At 39.7% G+C, this 21,080-nt stretch overlaps 1 protein-coding gene and 1 long non-coding RNA gene across 11 annotated transcripts in view; one reads left to right on the forward strand and one right to left on the reverse strand.

The window, feature by feature from the left end:
• Positions 1-18,275, forward strand: part of LOC138406684 (uncharacterized) — a 31,772-nt gene extending 13,497 nt beyond the window's left edge. The window contains exon 3 of the long non-coding RNA XR_011240024.1: positions 17,555-18,275. This is a non-coding gene — a long non-coding RNA (uncharacterized lncRNA). The remainder of the gene's footprint in view (positions 1-17,554) is intronic.
• Positions 1-21,080, reverse strand: part of nrxn2b (neurexin 2b) — a 618,875-nt gene that overhangs the window by 447,834 nt on the left and 149,961 nt on the right. For 9 of the 10 annotated variants that reach the window (XM_069519278.1, XM_069519277.1, XM_069519272.1 and 6 more), the window contains one exon: positions 9,725-9,754. The exons of the other annotated variant lie outside the window; for it this stretch is intronic. In XM_069519278.1, the coding sequence (XP_069375379.1) occupies positions 9,725-9,754 (30 nt within the window). The remainder of the gene's footprint in view (positions 1-9,724; positions 9,755-21,080) is intronic. 10 annotated transcript variants of the gene reach the window in all.

Here is a 21,080-nt window from a genome sequence, read left to right on the forward strand (position 1 = left end):
TCTGTCTGTATGACGTGTCCTGTCACTTTCTGTAAGTGAAGCTGCCAATACTGAGGCGTGACTAGCCTTGGAAACACAATGAGAGCCTCCAATCAATCTCACTGGGGTGGGGGGCGAGGGGGCGTAGAGGGACTGGGACTGTCGCACACCTCACACTCTGTCAGTCGCTTCACCCAAGAGACCCAATGAAGGTCACACAGGGTGGCCTGAGTCCAAGCCTGTCAATCAGCATTAGCCTCATGATCGTGATTACGCCATTAACAGGGATTAACTCATGCACGTACACCGTTGACCTGTTAATAAGACAGCCCCTTTTGATCTACCATCAGTATCATAGGGTAACCTTTGTCAGGTACAGAAATACTTACACTATATGTATTTTCATCAATGCTTAGACAACTCCTCTTTCACATCATTGCGAATATCATAGTTTGTTGTAGTTGTCTCACAAAAAAGTCCCATCACCATGCATCTACTCATCTCAGGCTTCTTTCTATATGGCTGTGAGGACTGTGTTAAGCAGATTCAGGCTGCTGTAGAGCTCCATCCATTTTACACTGCTGCTGTGTCAGGAAAAATTCTTGCCTGTGTGAGAGCTTCTGTCATCCTGGCCTAATGTCTCTGCAGTAGCCTCGCAGGCTACGAGCCAGACAGCCCACCATGTCCAGGCTGCTGAGCAGGGTGGAAGAGGTCACAGCAAAAATTCTAAATGATGATCCCTCGGGACACACGATAAGGAATAATGATTATGTATGGATAAGATCTTAAGTTGTGAGTGTACTTGGTGGCACCTTAAACCTTGTTTAAGATCAGACAAGGTTATATTTAAACTGTTATCTAACATTCATTGTGTCTCTACTTTAGCAAAATGTTAATTCATGCTCTATTGCTTAAAGTTTCACATGATAGCTTGAAAAGTTTAAACGGTGAATACAAGATTTTTGGAAAATGTTCTGAAATATACATATGGAAGCAACGAAACGTCATCTTAGTGATCGCACCCTGATTTTATTACAAACCCCTAATTTCCATAATGGATATGCTAATAGTTCCCTTTGGCTCAAGCAGGACAACACGGGTTATTGATGGTGACGGAATGAATGAATTCAGGATAAGTTGCTGAGATATGTCACCGTTTGGCAAAACAAAAAAAAAAGGTTTACCAGTATAAGAAATGGAGGAAATATTTTTTGTGTAAACTAACATACACAAATAACTAGACTACCATTAACATGTCAGCAGCCAGGGGCCGTTTCATTTTTATTTCTGATAGTTGCTGTTTTAATATATGTTTACTTGCTGTAAGATTAGTGTGATTAAATTATTGCTAATTATCATTAATCATGCTGCACAGCTTTGGTAGTTGGTGTGGCAGAATTGCACCCTGTTGCTACCCATTCAAATTAGAGAAAATCTATTCTGCCTGGCAGGAGACACAGTGGAACTTGTGTCAGAGAGAACTTCAACAAATGAGAGGATGTGACAGGACAACTTCTCACCTACTTAAATGACTGACATAGCCTTGCATTGCAGAGGTGTCCCACTATCATCATTATATCATTATATCATTAAAGAGTTGTATTCACTATGGAGAATGCATTATTGAAGAGACAAATGTTACTTATCATTCTGTTTCACTTGTCATTTCCTTTTCCATAAACCACTGAAGTAAGAATACATCCCTTATTATGATGGATACAAAATTGTTTCACTGGCAATAGACAAGGTCTATAAGGGCATGTTCACACCTAATATTTTGCCTACCATTTAATTCAAATCTGTGCGAGCGAGAAGGCGAATAAAACATCTGCTTCGTGTTGCAAAACCAATCCGCAGCCTGACTATGCATGGAGATCTACTTTGGTCAACTTTGACCTGCGATATTCACTTTGCATTCACATATGTGTGACCGGGCCTTCATCTGCAAAGCTTGATTCACGAAACAAAGGATGCACATGTGCAGTTGAGCAAGACAGCATTTTTTCTGTTTACTTGGGTAACTTCACTAACTGTTCTCAGAAATACTGAGTGGAGGAACAACCACAACCAGAATTTTTGGAGGAGGCAAAGAAGGTGAAGAGGGAGAAAAAAGAAAAAAAAACCTTTCATGGGCATTCAGAGAGAGCTCTGGGACTTGAGAGCTTTCAAAACTAACATTTGGTTGGTATTATTCCTTCTGGATCAGTGAGTAACAAAACCTGCCTACTTATTAACACAAATGTGTGTTTTTATCATAACACTGACAACGGAAACAATCCAGTCTTTGTGACAGCGGCGCCAACAGTCATACCACTTGGAAATGCTCTGGGGGGAAAAGTTAAAAAGTTGTCTGTTTGAGTCAGTAATCAGTAAGACACAGAGCATAATTTGAATACCAAGTACATTTCACTGCCTTGAGATGTTGGCATTTTGTCAGTAGGAAATGTTCTAATATAACTCCGACAATTGCATTGTGGCTTACATTCCGTCTGTGTGGCCCATTTTTAGTGGGTTTTAATATTGTACCAACTATAGGCCTTTGTATTTGTGCCATTATCCTCACTGTAATAATAAAAAAATACTGTGGGTAACACTGTTTTATCTCTGTCACCATCTCAAGCCAAGGGTTTTTCAATGAGCTATTTAACTGAGTGTGTTTATATGGCTCTGTGCTGGATGTTTCATTTTTGTGTGTTTATTGCTCTAACATGTACAAATGCATATCTCTGAGTAGTAAGCTCATAGCTTAGAGGAGAAAACAGTCTCCATGGCTCAAATAAGGCCTGGAGAGATTTTAATTATAGTGGGATTAAAGGGTGCAATAGACAGTTATGAATTGCAGGAACATGTGTTGATGGGTTTCTGAGAAGAAATATAATTTGAAGCTATGTATATGTGAAAACATGAATAGGACATTGCAATGTAGCTAATTTAATCGTGGTGATGTTTAGGCAAGAAAAAGGTCCAGACTAATGTTTGAGGAAAAATTCGATATGGACACGAAGAGCAAAATGTGTTTCTCAGGGCAAGGAAAGAAAGCTTTTAGGTAGGATTTAATATATTATTATTATTATTATTTATTTATTTTTTTAAGTAATTGCCCTACAATGAATTTTAAAGATGCTATTCCACAAAGTCATATAAGGGTTGGATTAAATATTATTTAATTAAAGCCAAATATTGGTTCACAATATCTGTATTAGCCACGTTAAAAATAGTGTATGAAGACTGAAACCAAACACAGTGGTGGTCCATAGATTCTATAAACTGCCATCAGTGACAGCGATGGCTATCTTGACCTGGACCTAGTCTATTACATTCGAGGTTAGATACAGATCAGGTGGGATATTCCTTTCATTTTCCCTCCAGTATCTCCAGGGTGATCTACATTAAACGTGCCATGAGACAATCTCCCAGGGCCTGGTTAATTTGATTCCAAGTATGCATCGTGCTGGTCTCTCCAGAGGAGGAGGTTGTGGTGGCTGCAGGGGGCTTCGTTCACATGGAAACCAAATGATTTGTGGGCAAAATCGTCCGCAATTCCAAAGCTAAGGGGCTGGAAATGTTTCGAATTTAGAGCCATTTAAGTGCACTTTTTTTCCTATTATTGGAAATGGTAGTTTTATTTATTTAAGGGGCCCTTAATTAGTGTGTTAGAGCTGAGATGGCTTCTGGGCTGCATTTAAGAGCAATATGTGAACACCTTGGAGACAGCTGGGCACAGTAAATAGGCTACATCTACACAAACATCCAGCAAAGTGTAAAATGGATGGTTGATATAACTGCAAATTGAGTTTTATGAGACAGATGCACAGTTATTGTTTACTGTTGATGCTAAATTATAATTAAGTTGTGCTTGCGGACCAAAGTGATATTGCATATATTCAAAGCTTCAGTTAATATCCCAGCAGGAGTAGAAGAACACCATCAAAATATAACCCACAATTACCCCATCATATCATTGCTTTGCTTCAATATAAAGGTCAGCGCAGTTAGGAAGTGAGTTAACAATGTGGCGATAAGACAATTCCCAGTCAAACCTGATTTTTCTATTTTGATACTGATTCTCAGCGCTGAAAACTGTGTGGAAGGTGTGAAGGGTGTGTAGAAGTACAGTATGTGATGTATATATCTTGTCCCACCAAGTGATTGATAAATATTCCAAATTTTAAAAATGTATTCTGACCTAAGACCTGTATGAAACTTGACCCTGTAGTACACAAAGAGAGTTGAGTTTGTGCAGAGAGTGTAAAAGGATTACATAAATATGTGGTACACTAACATTATAGCTCCCAAACGGTACAATTCAGAATCACCAGATCCAAAGGGATCCTCTATTTCTGACCCATTCACCTTTGTGAATGTTGTGCATTTGATGTTGCTCCTCCTAATTTGAACCCATCACAATAAAAGCATGACCATGTTATTAGGTAAAGGTCAGTAGTGCATTGCCTTCAGGCTTTCCTTGCAGCTTTGAGGATGGCCCAAAGACTTTCTTCCCTTTATACTACTTGAATTGTGCTTCAGCATTTCTTGAGTTTAAAACTCCATCTCGTATCAGAATTTCCATCCTAATCATTTTTCTAGTACATGCAAATCTATTAACAGCAGAACCTAACTGTTTCTGGAACTGTCCTCTGACTCCAAAATGTAAATTAGTAGCATCTTTATTTAAATATCTCGGGAAAAAAAACTGCACCAGGTGTTTTTTTCTGTTTTTGTTTTCCCCTCATGAAAGCAGTGTTAGTAGTAAACCAGAGACTAGAGGGTAATGATTGAAAATACAAATGTCCGTTCGAATGTTAACATTTAGGGCTTTATTTATCAAGGAACGCAGCCCATTTTATTCAGAGAGTTTATGTCTGTCAAAGCTCTTATGTTATGTTATAATCACTATGTTCTCACTGTGGTCACATATCACATATCTAGCTTTCTGAGCATGCAGCCCAATGTATGGGGCCAGTACAACGGGCGGGCAGATAGAGATCAGCACTGACTGAAGCCTGGGGTTTGTCCTTCCTGCAGCTGTGAAGGACAGCCGTGGGTTTGAGATGAGACTGACATTGATTTTCTTGGCCTGGTTATGTGATGGCTGAGGCACCTGTCTGTGATCGTTAACATTGACCAAAACCCTGCTCTCTCTTTTGTTTTGTTTTCTTAACAAAACTGTTATCCTGACATGCACACATACATGTGCACACGCACACTGAAATGCACAGACTTCAGGAAAGGTGATGCAGGGAAAGCTGAGAATTGGCTAAATCCTCCGGTGAAAATCATCTAATTCGCTAACATGTCACACGTCCTCGCCTTTACCAAATTGGTTTATCGATTTTTCTCTTTCAAGATGTTTTTTGGCCGTCCACTGGGTACAAACACTGTATTAATTCTGGCTACAGGGTGATCAATATAAATGGCTGGCTGGGCATTGTTTGATGAAACAAGCATAATCAGCTACTTTATTTTGAACTGAAAATATAGCATCCATCCCGAGGTAATTTACCTTGTACCTTGTTTTACTTAACTTGCAGTGGTTAGCCCTGATGAGAGGAAAACAACACACTGTTACCTGTGCAGGACTCATTTTCTTTTCTCCCCAAAATAAAATATGGATTAAACATCTGAATGCCTGTGGCCTATTTGTAGACTGTTATTACATGTCAGATTTTGAAAATGTACTGTACAAGAGTCAGAAGCCAGATGCAGTTAGTCACATGCACATTAGAGCAGCTCACCTGTGTGTGTGTGTGTGTGTGTGTGTGTGTGAGATATAATCTATTCTATCTTTAAAAAAAAAGTTGATACATTTTCTCCGTCAGGCACCTTTCAACTTTAGATCCTGTTGCTTATGATGGCAGATTTGATCGGAAAGGCACAGCTACAGTATGCCCTGATGAATCGGAGACTGAATGTCTGATGTTGAGACCTGGGCATGTCTCGGGGGAGATGGTGGAGATGGATAGATGTCAGATTTCCCACTCCTCTGGCATGATCTATCATATGGATGGGTGCTCTTCTCACTATGAGCATGCGGCAGGAGTAAACAGTCAGCCCAGCTTGGGATGGACTACAGACAGGGATCTGAGGTAAATGGCAGGAGGTTATGGGAGATGTTACGGGGAAGTAAGAGTAGAGGCTGCATAGAGATGAAGAGATTATGGTTATGAATCATCTGTTGGTGGCAGTGAATGTCTGCCAAGGAGAGAAAATTGTATTCTGTCTTTGTGGCGTACTGCATAGGAGAAATGAAGTGTTAAACTTGTTGCTCTGAGAAAATGAGAGAAACCTTCATAGTGCACATGCTTTCTCCTGGAATAATCTCTGAAGTGAAAGTGGGGTTTAAATAGATGGTAAATTGGCCAAAATGTCAGAGAGAAAAATATCCAAGCGTATTCCTTTGCAACTGTGTGTTAAAAATACTAATGTAGTAATATCAGTGGGTGAGTAAGTAAGGAATAAATTAAGATAATCTCAATTGTTGATGACTAACCTGATGTAATATTTATTTTACATTTTATTATACACTGTGCATCAATAGTCTGCTGTTCGTTCTGGTCAAATTGGATGAAAGCATATTTGGCATATTCATTGTCCTATTTCATATATATGATAAAAGTGTTAGAAACTTGATATTCTCTGTGCCTCCCAAACACTGCTGCAACCTCTTAAGTGCTACGCTATTTGAGCTGGCCATCATTTCTGGAGTAACAAATCTCCCTTTCTGGCCTATGAAACATTACACAACTATAATAAATGTTGTACTTTTCCAGAGCCAAAGATGATATCTATACATTTCTTATTTTATCAAACCACCAATCAAAAAGCTAAATGATTTCATTCTATATTACCGTAAAACAGAGAAAAGGGGCAAAGCTGTGATTTGTTGTTTGAGACAAGATTGAAAATTGCGTTAAAACAATTCGCCTTACTTTGATTGACTTAACTGTCACAGCTAAGAAATCAACTTAAATGAACTTACCACTAATAATCAGTAAAAGACTGGAAAACATGTGCCATATCAGAAGACAGCAGGAATTTCGTGAAAAATGGTTAAACTACTGAATAAGCAAACGTTATGCGACTGTTGAGCACCATTATTACCATTATCTAAATAAAAAAGGCATCTTCCAGTCAGTATGAACTACTCTTGCTCGTGGTAATTTTTCAGGCACCATTTTATCTGACACACATGTCTGATCTTAAAGTGATGAATTAAATGCATACTCTCACTTTGGACTATTGAACACAGGCCGGGAGTCTGATGACAGCTGCTCAAGTTAATTTTGCTTTGCTGCTGCACTTTATTTCTTCACACTAGTAACAAAGTCCCATAATGACAATTAATTACAGTGTCAGAAGAGGTTGTGTTAACCCTTTGGATTCTGGATTAATTTGTGTCTGTATAATCTAAACTTCATCAGCCAGTCACAAACATAAACAAACACATGCATGATAATTGTGTTTCTTTCATGTTGTGACTGAACTTACTTTAACCTGCACAACGTTTTGGAAGGATTTTGGATTTTACTTATGCTCAGAGCTACCAGAGGATCAGAAATATTCAACGGATATTTGCTGTTAACCAATCTCTGAGCTTATTCCACAGAGTCTCTACAGGGGGTGGGCTCTGAGTGGGCCTCTCCCAACATGGCATCTACTGATCTTCAGCTAGCGGAGAGGCACTCTGATATGATCAGTAATAATACCTTAATAAATTTGAAAATCCATGGTGTAGAGCTGTCCAGGACCAATTCAGAATGGTCTTCTGATATCACTATTTTGTGAGGCATGCAGCAGATGCTGTATAGTCACCTCAAAATGTCTGAGCGTATTTTTTACATGAAAGTAGTTCTAACCCACACCTAATGTGTGAACACCAGTTATTTTTTTCCAAACGTAACTGTGCTTGAATTATATATACAAAATGGACAAGAATGATACAATGATGTGTGTCATCAGTTAAAATAGATTGTTGACGATTGTACCTGATAGATTTGGTCATGTCTTGAGACACATTTATAAATTAATTCAGATTTAATCACCAAGAGCACTGGTACAATGTTGGAATCTGCACTCTGTTTTACTTTACTGTTTGTTAGGCTTAATTCATATAGGCTATATATGTCATTGCAGTGTTTCCCAATAATAACCAACTTTTTCTCAACAGTTTCATATAGAACTGGAATTTTTTTACAATTTTTTACATAAGATGATAAAAAGGTATTTAATGTAATACTCTGCGCTGTTGCTTCATTATAGAGCTTGACAAAAGACCCAATGTTATACCTGGAGGAAATCCCACTATAGCATGGACCATCGAAATTATCCACATACTGATCACCGTCCTTGACAGGGAGGCAGAACTCAGCAAAAGAGAAGTAGTAACTGTGATGAGCATGTAGTTGTCAGCAGGTAGAAGAAACTATGACCTTCACTGTCTACGGTACCTCTCATTTAAGGGGGAACATGAGAGCATGCTGCGTGTGTGCACTGGGACTGGCTTCACTGCTTTAACAACTGGAGTCATCCACCTCAGATGGATGTAGTGTGATTGTTAAGCTTTTCCCACATCTGCTAAGTACCGTGAGATAATGTGAAACTAACTTAAGAATAATCAAAGGAAAGGGCTTGTCCCTCAAATCTTAGCCACAGACTAATCTGAAGAAAGAAAACTCTCTCCACACTAGTAAAGGTCAGAACATTGACTGGCAATTGTGACTGTCCACTTGCTCCTTCCTTTCTTGTGAACTTTGCTTTCACACTTTTATCTATAGACTGTCCTCACTGCAAGGCCAGAGGCAGAGAAAGGTCAGATGAACTTTCTGGAAAGAAAATAATCAGGTTGGACTTTTGTGTGTAGTTTAAAATGCATTGTAGCTGCTATAGTAGACAAAATGACATGACATTTTCAACGGTGCTTGTGAGTAAAACACAAGGGAAAAACTTGCAAAAGATTAAAGGTCTGTAAGATACAAAGAAGAGTGTGTGGTTAGATTAAGCAGCTGTAGTGAAACATGCATATGTGTTGTAAATACATTGCATCAAATATAACAAAGCAACATTTAAACAATTGCAGACACATCTTCCCATGACATGGAAGTCTAACAAATAATTTAAAGTCCTTCAAACACTGAATGCCAAACAATGGGAATGTCAGCAGAGTGGTGATGAGAAACTCTGCACATTCGACAACACTTTCACCTTGAAGTGTTAGTGAATGGACACTTTTTTTTTTTTTTACTTGACCAACAAACACATTTCCAATAGAATCATCATTTTTTTCTCTTGTCTTTTTTTAAACCCAAGCAGAAGGGATAGCAGAAAAGTGTTACCTTCAGCCCCGGGTCAGGTCGTCGGGGTCAAAGGTGGTCAGAGGTGAAGGTCCAGGACGTAAGCCATAGGACAGGACAAGGGGTGGGACGCACATTGGTGGAGGTTACAGAAATGCACAAAGATATGGCAGCAGGGAGAGCGAGGTGAAGCAAGAGGGACAACCAAAAGATGAGCATGGAAGGAGAGGAAGAAGGGTACAGCAACCGGGTAAGATTTTACAAAGGGTGGAAAAGGCAAGGGAGTATTTAGGAGGAAATGAAGGGATATGGCAATGAGGAAAGGTAAGAAGCAGAGGAGGAGGCTGTGAGGGAAAGCGGCAGTATAGAGGGGGCTGGGGGCGAAGAGGCTGAGTCAATTCCTCTAAAAAAAAAAAAAAAAACCAGAACCAAAATAAAAAGGAATGAACCCATACCTTGGTCGTTTAACGTCAGGTGCGCCAGACCTTGAAAGGGAAAAAACAGAAAAAAAGAACAGAAAGAGGAAGAAAAGAAGGTCATAAACGGCACGGGAAGAAAAAAAGCATTGTCACAACGTTGGACTGCAGTTTGTGACAGACATCCTGGGGCAGACTTGGATGTCAGAGTTCAAATCAAAGGTAAAACGAGAAAGAGAGAGGAGTATAGAGAGAGAGAGCGAATAGTAACAGAAAACAAGCAAACACTTCTTGAGTGAGGTGTGGGGGGGTTTAGAAAAAAAAGCATTTTCATTTGGCGCAACCCCCGAAGGCTATTGCTCTCACAAATGCTTTTTTTTCCTCTGGAGTACTTATGGAACACACAAAGAACTGTTTGGCAGAAAAGGCTCGGACTGGATTTGTCATCTTCTTCTGTACTCAAATCATGAAAAAAAAAAAAAAAAAAAAGAATCTCAGCTCTGCAGGGTCTCACACAGAGAGAGGGTCAGAGATAAACCTGGGAAAACGCTACAGGATAAAAGGTTTTGTGTTCACTGTAGAAAAATACCCAAAGCCAAAGATTATCCCAACACAGATGTGAGAGTACAGCATCACAATAGCCACCTAAAATAGTTATTTAGCTTTTTGTAGGCTATTGTGCACACATCTGGCAAATCTGCAATCAATAGATTTAAAAGAAATCCAAAATCAGTGTCTGCTGTGGTGAATGAATTCTAGTAACCTCTGAAACAGGCCACAACACCAAACAAACCATTTCATATACTGTAATAATCCATACATGCAAAAACATCATCATGAAACATATTGGTACACATTTGGAATTAGAAAAATGATAACACTCTGATTTCTTAGAGGCTACAATGCAGGTGGCACCTTTCTGCCATCATCAAAACACCTTGAGTTTCTGGTTAAACACATCTGAGGCCAGACTGGTTGCAGTGCAACCGTCCCCAGAGGAATAGCAACAACACTGTCAAAACTGCCATTAAAAGAAGCAGCACGCCTAGCAGCTTCAACCTATCAAAGGTCATTCCTCAAACTAAAAGGAACAAAAGACCTCAACTGTCTCTGAGCAACTTTGTTGTTGAGTGTGTGTTCACATGCGCACTCCAGCTTAGTCTGTGAGGAGGAAAGAAAATATTTCTTCAACAGTTCTAAAGCAGCAGCATTTGCATCCACAATGACACGGCATCATAACACACAACAATAACTCTTACTGTTTGAAATTTTACATTCAGCCTCCATGGAGCACCTGTTTAGCAAGTCTGCTAAGCAGAGAACCATAAATGCCTGGTAGGAAAGATAATGTTATAATATCTGTTCAAACAATTCTGCCGACAGTTTTCATTTACCATAAAACATCCAGTAGCGTGTCTAGTGGATGGAAATTCTTTAAGGAAAACCTCAAAATAGAGAAATAAACCAAAGAGTGAACATGTTCTTAAAGCAGGGTTCATTCTCATATAAACCCAATGACTGAAGCAAAGTGGATTTAACCCGAGGCAGCACAAAATATCAACATCATAGAGGTCCCAAAAGGGCGACTCTTTTCAAGCCAACCTGTCTTCCCTTAATCAATACCATTTCAAACGTAACACTATTGGTACTACTAGCAAAGAGCTCAGTCTAAATATCCCTTCAACATCAAGAATGTGCAGTGTTGCGTCACTGGAGTTTTATCTTTCACTTCTGTTTGGAATATCATCAGTCACCAGCATCAACCAGAGTCTTGAATAAAATAATCTTTCTGCCTAAAAGACGCTTCAGACTTGATTCACATCGCTGGTGACTGCACTTTTTGAATATTCAGCACTGGAGTTAGCAATAAAGTGAAAGACATAAGGGGGTTTTGCCTTCATACTTCCATACTCAGCAAATGCACTATGGGTTGAACTCCAATGCCTGTGCTTAGACATTTACACCCTGGCCGGGATAACTGAGGTGTTTCACTCATAAGATTACATTCAAATTTTTTTTTTTTTTTGAGCACCAAGAAGAGAAAGATAGCATCCAATGTCACAGCAAAGGAATGAACACACGACCAGGGGCCAGCTATTCGTCTCCAGCGTGACTGCACTAAACACACTTGAACCGCCACCAGCAGGTAAATCAGAATGCAAAGAGCACAGAAGCTCTGATGACTTTTCACTACAAGCTTTCTCTATTGTCCTTTTTCTTAATAACATCTGTGATTCAGGGGTAGAGGAAATGTACAGACTGAGTGTTTTATTTATCTGGATGCCGTCAGTTTCCTGCCGGCCCTTTGCAGGGAGTCCAATCATTCTCACTCTGCCTCCCTCTGTTTTTGTTCCCTTACTCATAATCCATTAAGGAGATAAGACGGAGGCTCCTGCAATGAAACAGAACGGTGCTGTCACTGCATACCAAATCATTCAAATACCCTCAACCCCACCCCTCCCCGGCATCATACTGCTCAGGCAGGCAAAAAGAGAGTGGCACAATTTAATGGTGGAGGAAGCCTAGAAGAGGTAAAGAAGAGTAGGAGAAAGAATATACACAGAGCAAGAGGAAGGAAGGAATACAGAGTAATGGCAGCAAGTTGTCATCTTGTGTCCTCACAGGCAGTTTTAACCAGAGACCCTCAGACACGTCCACATGTGGCAAAGATAAGCCAAATATCAATCAGAATGAGAAATTAATTCCCAAGCATTGTATCAGAGGGTGAAATGAAAAATTTGAGAGTTATTATATGATCTCTGCAAAACACAAACTTTTCTATCCAGGCAACATTTCTCCATAACAGAAAGACACTTACACACAAACTCACACCCACACAGAGCCAGTCACACACGTTATGTTTTGTTGGCAGAAACACAGGAGGCTCAACTCCTAACATGCCAGCTCCTGATCAGGATGAGACAGCTTTCACTAGCAAGTGGTTTGACTGGAAAATGAAATGACACATCTGAAAAGTTAAGTTAAATACATCCTCACATAACAGACATAAGGAAAAGATCTAACACTCTAAACTACCACACATCAATACGGTAGCACGAATCCAATCACTGCAGGACACACATTGAGGCCGTGACGAAAACCCAGCAGAAACTATGATTCTCCCCATCTACTTGACATCTGAGCATTTGATTACTTCCTTAATTCTGTGGCGAGTACAGATGGGAGTGCCAAACGGAACCGCCGCCGATTGGAGAGCAGCTCTGATTGGCTGGTTATGATTGAGTGACAGATGGTGTGCGGTCATAATTCTGTCATTAGGAGTAGACATGCTCACGTCTTCCCTGGCCCAGCCCCTGTCTTCCTACTTATTTTCCTTTTCTTTCACTTTTTCTGTCTCTCTGGCTCCATATCCAGCCTCCATCAGCCAGCTGCAGCTGCCTCCTGCTCTCTTCTTCCTCATCTGCCGCCTTTTTATACTATTTTTTCAGGTCTGATGAACACAAGCCATTATTGTTTTGCAAACTACTGATTTCATCCAAATGACTTCTGATGGCTTCTGCCACATACTGCATGGTAGAGAAAAAACTAAAATAAGGTTAACCAGGGTTTTCTCTATAACTTCATAGATACACCAGACTGATACTTGCACTAAGCTGAATGGAGTCAGCCCCCATATACACATAATGACATGGTTAATAATATGGCTTGTATCATAAAGATGACATGGATACAAATTATATGGTTGCCTTTATAATGTCTGGTGGCATCATCTGCTTGTCCTTCATCAACTAAAAGATGAATGAAGATCAATGTTCAGACATTGTCATTTTTGAGACATTCTATATTCACACACAGAATGTGATAGGAAAGGCTTTATAACAAAAAGAGATGTATCTGATGTAGTTCAAGTAATTACTGTGTTTTGTAATCAGCATTCAACTGGCACAGCGTCATCTTGAATGACCTTGTAAGAAATTCATTTGTCAAACCTGTTTCTCAAATATTCACAGATTATGATGAGCCTCATCATCCTACACACACACACACACACACACACACACACACACACACACACACACACACACAACCAAGCAGATGTGCTGGGTCTCAGGGCAGACGCAACAGCAGACAAACTGGAGGGAACAGAGAAAAATGGGACTCATCATCATTATCCCCCACTTCTGCACTTCCTTTCTTCACACTTCCACTATCCCTCGTTCATCAGATGGACACATGGACTATGTCACAAGGAAGAATGTGGTTGCTTCTCAAACCCCCTGTGGTGCTGGGCTGGCATGTTAAATATCATCATCCTCCAAGGACTCTTGGCAGCATATGGCCACCGCACTTTACGTGCCTCTGGAAGGCACATGACACGCTGACACAGAAGCCTCTTCTTTACCCGCTGATAACACAACAGTAGTCACACAACATATTTTTTAAGGACACTGCCTTTGATGACTTTAGTGGGAGCTAGCAAGAACTATCTTAGTGTATAAAAGTCATGAAGTATAAAATAAGAACAATAAATGGTTTTATGTGCAGCTTATTGCTTGATGCACCCTTGGCACGAGATATAAAACAGCACAGTATCCAAAACGTTTGACACATCCACAAATCATTGGCTTTTACTGGGCCTGGGCACAGATAAAGTTTCACGGTGAAATCATCGCTGTAGGTCTGCCATTGCTTAAAAGTGCAGACATGGCCCTCAAGGGCTCGGAAACAAACTGGGGCAATTTGTAAAAACATCTGCTTAAAAGATGTCGGAAAGCGGCTCTGATTGAATGTGAATAATATTCATCTCAGTAGCCTGATCTATAATGCATAGTGTCTTTGCAGAGCTTAAGTAATATAGAAACTGTGGCAAGTGCTTTAATAATTCACTGTGTATTTCTACTCTATGAGAGAGAGAAAGAAATAGAAAGTAGGAGGTGAAGGGCTGAGAATATTTCTACAATCTCACAGAGAGCTATAGATTGATGTCAAAGGTTTCCATGTCTTTTAGTGCCTTAAATGATTAACACAGAACTTTTCAAAGGGAAGGAACATGTTAAGTTCTACACTTTAATATCAAGTAAAATTTGCCCAACGAGTCCACAGTGGCTTACCGGCAGAGCAGAGTCATACACCACAGCTCACTGAGATTTTATTAAAGGATAAAACGCTTACAGGGAACATACTCTGCCTTGGTCATAATATGTTGAACATGCTGTATAGTCTAAGAAACATCTAAGAAACTGCTCTGCTGAGCATCAAAAAGCCTTTATTGATATATCTGCCCAAAAAAGAAAAGAAGGGCTTGCTGATATGAAACCTTGTCAATTATCTGATGTCTGCACTGACACTCAATCAAACAGCTTCATAAATCCCAGAAAGGCTTTCATCTACTGGTGCTAATCTGGTCAATAGGTTTAGCTGTCATCGGTGCAAAAAGGAAGTCAGAGTTCCTACAAGGGCTGCATGTCGCTGTGGTGTCTTTTATTCTGGACTTCCATTACATCGTAGAAAAGCAATGACGCATGAGATCACCCAAAGGTTTATGAATTCATGTATTTAAGAATACTGCATGCTGCTTTATAAGGCAACTGTGGGGAGCAAAAGCCTGGGTGGTGCTTGGGTATGAGCATACAATAACCATTTTTTTGAAGAGGCTGACTCGCATGTCAATCAAGCAAACATAAAGTCAGACTCTCGATTGAAAGCCTCTATGACACAGCTACAAAAAGAATGTACACTCAATGCAGGTAAGCTAACGCGTGAGCAGAAAGCAGTGGCGCTTATTATTTGTAGCAGAACAGCCTATTCTGGTGATTGCATGAGTCTTGTCAAATTATCACATTTGCTCAGTTAAATTCCAACTTGTGCGAGACTGGGCCAAGAGACTTGATGAGAATTGGCCACTGACACTTATGGAGATGCACCAATGCAAATTGGTGAATGTAATTGTTACTTGTTGGGACATAATGACCATGGGTTGAGGCATTTCCACAGGCTTTTAGGTTGACACTAAAAAGTATTGAAAATACATGGTGAATTAGATACTGCTCAAGTAGGAATGATACAGTTGTTCCCCTACAGATTTATGCTTCAGTTGTATTGCAGACTATTTACTTTGAATGTTACATATCACAGGTTTACGATCACATTCAAAGATTAAATCTAACTGCTTCTCTTTTACCATAATAATGTAAAAGCAGGGGATTTTACAATTGCTGCGCATATACGATATTTCTCCTGCTTCTCTCTGTGCGTTAATGATGAAGACTTATCCAAGTTTAAAGGTCACAATAAAAATAATTTATGCTCATGAGTACTACTGCATGTCATATTGACTTTGGTGACCACTGGATCACTTCTAAACATATACAGTTAATATTCACAAATTATACTATAAAAGATTGCATCCTCTGAATGTAACAGAAAAAATAATTATACTATACATGTTAATGTCTTTACTCGGAGAGCTTGTTTTCTGGAAGAATGCCCCAGATTCTCAAGGTATCTGAATAAAAAATGTACTCCTAGCAATTTGGAATTCTCTTCTGTGTTTGTGCGTGTACGTGTGCACACATGCATTTGATTTCCTTGGAAATACCACAGGGAACTGTTGACCCCAGGCGAGGCACTTAAGCTGAGCGAGTGAAGCATTAAATCTTTATGGTCACTTTCCGCTTTACACAGCAGCAACAGCCATCATCTGTCAGGAACGATACACTAAGTTGTTTGAGAGCCTGTCAAATGATGTGATTTACTATTCAAAGTTACAACAACACAGGGCCGCACTATAATTAAGATTGCACATGACAACATTTACAGACAGCATATTCAACCAATGGCAGATGATACAAAATATTACAGTCTGTTTCTTTTTTGGCTTAAACTTTTGTTGTCATTGCTTTAATGTTTAATAAGTAAAAAAAACTGTCCTTACAGAATACAAAATTAAGACCCGAACACTGCATGCCTAATAATTCTATTCAGCAGGGGATCACACGTTTTGCACTGACTTTTGTTTATTGGCTTAATAGCTGTCTATTTTGTATGTGGGAAGATCATAGTTAAGTCTTACAAAAAGAAAAGATCCCACATCAAGATAATATGCTCGCTCCCCAACAACTCCTAATTAAGTGCATAAAGCTGAGTGAATCACTCTGACTCGCACATTTTGTTCATGAAAACACATTTAATATGTCATGGGATGTGTCTGGAAAAATAAATCAGAGCGTCTTGGAGATTGGTGAGGGGTAGAGATCTGAACATTTGCTGCTCCATCTTAATTAAACAGTTCATAAATAAATAGAACCTCCATATGTCGAGCCAGAGAGCTTGGACTAATTCTAAATGTTTTAGCCACTGAAGCTGACACACAGAAGGATGCTGATGATTTCTTCTCTGATGCTAATTTACACAAGACAGGCTAAAGACGCTCAGAGGAGCTGCAGTATTTTACTAGCCCTTCAATAAAACCCCACTGCATTCACTTCAAAGAATGGGCCCCACCAGCACTAATAGAGCTGTGATATAGATGTGTAATATAGTGAGAGTTGCATCGTCATGCTCTGCAGTGTTCCATCCAAAATTAAACTATCTTCTCTCTGTACTTCCATGAGTTGTATTTGTTCCAGTAAGAATTCCAGGCCCGTAGGAAACAGGTTGGGTACATCTCGCGAAAACCTCTAAATTCTATGTCTGACCTCAATTTCCCTTTCATTCATGAGGTCAAAACTAATCATTTGTTCCAACTGAGATATGATGTCCTCTCCCAGAGCATCCATCTGTCCTTCCTCTCCTCTTCCTCATCTTTTGCCAGTGCCGCAGATGCATCCCAGTCCATCCGCTCTCCTTCTACAGCCAGTTTCATAGAATGAATGCCTCTGATTGCCACTTCTGGACTCTACTCATTAGGGAAGCTGAAAACGGAGAGTGGGCAACCAAATGCACATCATCCTCCAAATTTCCATCTTTCCGGGAATGGTGGAAGCTGTGATTGCAACACCAGATGTGATGGAGAGACCAACAGCATTGATGGAGGGAAGGAAGCAAGCCCTCAAGTGGATGATTAGCACAAGTGACTGCACCCCTTTCTTATGTATAAACCTGTCAAACTGTCTCTACCCTCCAGACTCACACAACCAAACCAAAGATACTTGCATTGTTCTATAATCCTCATTCTGCTGTTCTTAGTCTTGTGTTCGTGAAGCAAACAAATTCAGAATGTAAAAAAAAAAGAATGTGTGTCCAGTTATGAATGACCAAGGAAGTTCACTCCAAAATCAGGGAAGCAGGAAAAGGAATTTCAATCATTTACTTGTAAGAACCATTTTTACCTCTTACAGACTGGTATGTTTTAGTATCATTATCACTGCTCTATTGCAGAACCACAGTAAACCCATGTCAGTGAGATAAAGTAAAAACAACTACAACGAAAAAAATCTGCTGGTCCTCTGAGCCATGGAAGCTCCAGTCAGAGCAAAGTAATCTACGGGGACATTAGTACAAAATAGCACCTTGCCTTGAGCGTTTGGGGATGTTTAATGTTTCATTTTGACAATTTTCCCCCTTCAGCCGGTGTTTAGGAGCACATATCCTTTTCCTCTTCACTAACAGCATGGCAGTGAACTGTAGTTTCCCGTCAGGATAGAAAAAATAAAATCGTAATGACTTTCCTTGAAATGTGGCTCCCTGTGAGGTTTTGTTAGGGCGACTTCCTGTCTTGTGTCGGGGGGTGGGCCTCAGCAGGTAACTACAACAACATCCCATAATGGAAAATTAATGTCCTCCAACTGAGATGACGCGCTAACTTCATTTAGCTCATTGGGTCGGGTAAACACCATTAGACCATGGAATCTGCGGTGCTCCTGGAAGTTGAGTCATTTGAGAGAGTTGGGTAATTATGGCTAAATTAATGGAAATTGTGTTGCAAATGTATTAATAATTCATGTGTCTGTGTTCTGAAGCTGGAATTCTCTTTGTAGAGAAGAATAAACAGCTTGATTTAACTGAGATTGGAAAGTCCCAACTGGTGTATCCACTTTGCAAATTGGCGAATAAAATGGTTGTGAAGAAGATGCTTAGACAGACTCTTCTTCAGCCAGCTGCAAAAAATTAATGGTAAAGAGTTTAGTCAGTTCTAATCTCTTAATTGTCCTCAAAGCGAGATAACACTTGTGACTGAATACATCAACAAATAATTTTTCTCACATTTTCTCAATATATGGGCCTTTGCATCTAAAGACTGCACAGCATTTTTCAAGATGAATCATTGAGAACACTTTAAGCTTGGGTTGGTAATCCTGGAAAAGCGAGCAAGAGCAGGCTTCTCTTTTTAAAAATACAACTGATACACCCCATCACATCCCATCAACCTTCTTGTTAAAACTGCGCCCAAAAAACACTTGAACGTGAACTGCATGGCAACTGCAAGGAGCTGACATTTCCATGACTCACTTCCTAACTTCTGGAAATCCTCCCTCCATCAGTGGTGTATGCCTCTCTCCACTGCAGACTTCTGTCGTGCATAGTGACAGCACTGCAGGGTGCATGCAGGCAGTTAGTTAGTGACAGACAGGTAAGCCAACCAATCAATTTATTTGCGGCCCTTTATTTTTTGATGGCTATGTGTACATGAGGAGGATTTCAACAAATATGTTTAAAAAAAGTATAAGTTATTACGAACCCTAACATTAATTTAAGTTGTTTAAGTGTATGTACTAAAAGTCAGTGACAATCACATATGACGTGTAGCCTTCACGTGAACATACAACGAAAGCGTCTCCCATGGAGGTGATGCCATGGCATTAAATGGCAGAGCTCAATTCTAAATTAAGGAAACAACAAATGTCAAGTTGTTATTTTTTTTCCTGAAGACAACAGTATCTCGTTTAGTTTCAGCTGCTGAGCAAAAAGCCCTGCTGCTTTCTTTCATCTCGCCAAACTCTAATTAGGCAAACTGAACAAATACGAGCGCGAGAGAGAAGTCCTCTGCATATTCAAACAAAAGGACTCCTGAGTTCGAACAAGCAGAAGGAGCTAAAGAAAGAGGAGGGTGAGAGAGCTGATCACAAGAAAATTAAACGGCACTGAACCTTGTAAACAAATATTTCAACAATGTTAAACACAATGTAGGAGACGTCTGGTGCCGCTGCACTGTGAAATAGCCCTGCTCCATTTGGAATTGGGTTTCACGTATGATGGGTGCTGAAAGAAAAAAATAAAAAAACTCAACTAAGGGGAAAAAAAAGAAAAAACAAACATTTTTGTGTGTCTGTGTGCATTTCTTAAGGGGTTTCAATCAATGAAATAATGTTATTTCAATTGGTTTAAATACAGAAGTTAAAGACATTAATATAACTGGTCATAACAGCCTGGAAATGCTTAAAACCTGCAATTGCTTTTATTAATATTTTGTCTATTGTTTTTTACAGTATGGTGCATTCCACCTTGGAGTGTCAGCTATATATCCCTGAAATGTATGAGCCACTATATTCACTGGGATGAAAGAGAAAAAAAGACATGTTGTGTCCCCTCAACAAGTTTTGTTTCTCTTGAAAGTCCCTCATCACTTTTAGGCCTTCCATGGACAAATGCAGGAGATGCAGCTGTCTGACCCTTGTTGGCATGGCAACTGGCTCCAGTATCTTCCCTACAATGACGACCGCCATACTGGTGTATTCATATTCATATTTTGCTTCACGTTCCTCTGCTTCCTTTATGTCTTCCCTACTCAGTCATTCTCATCCACAGACCACGTCTTCTCTGCACTCTCTTTTTACTTTACCCTGTTTTCTAACCATCATTGCCTCTTTTTTGTCCCCCTTTGTTATTTGGCCACAACACTCACTGGAGCTCACTTCTACCCTGTCCGGATTGCTGTTCATTGAAAGCAATAATCTTGCTATTGTGTAATTTATCACATTATCCAGACAAATACATAATACACCACTCTGAAAAGTGACAGGGGATTTGCATATGAAAAAAGTGTATTAAACTGAATAAGACAATTCTGTAATTGTATATGGGTGCAGTTGAATCAGCAATGATACTGACAAAAACACTGTCTCCTGGTTCATTGCCCACTGAGGTAAACTCAGCAGGGAATGCACGTATAGGGCAAACCTAAACCTTCCATAAATCTTCCCAGTGCAGTGGAATTGCCTTGTGGAGCCAAATCATTTGTATATTGTTGGGAATCCTGAATACCATTAAGTCCAGGTTGCTATAGCTGTATTGTTTTACTGTAAGCATCCGACAGTAAACATAATAACACTGATCAAGTGCGAACGAGTGGAATGAACACAGGCCTGCTATTAATTTACATTTTAATGCATTAATATCCTCACAAATAGAAATTCGAAATGAGGGTTGTAAAAATCAAATACATGGGAGCCAAAAGTATATTTGGATGTTATATGTATGTTGGTGTATCAAATAC

The sequence above is a fragment of the Paralichthys olivaceus genome, chromosome 22 (assembly GCF_024713975.1).
Source record: "Paralichthys olivaceus isolate ysfri-2021 chromosome 22, ASM2471397v2, whole genome shotgun sequence".
Taxonomy (NCBI): Eukaryota; Metazoa; Chordata; class Actinopteri; order Pleuronectiformes; family Paralichthyidae; genus Paralichthys; species Paralichthys olivaceus.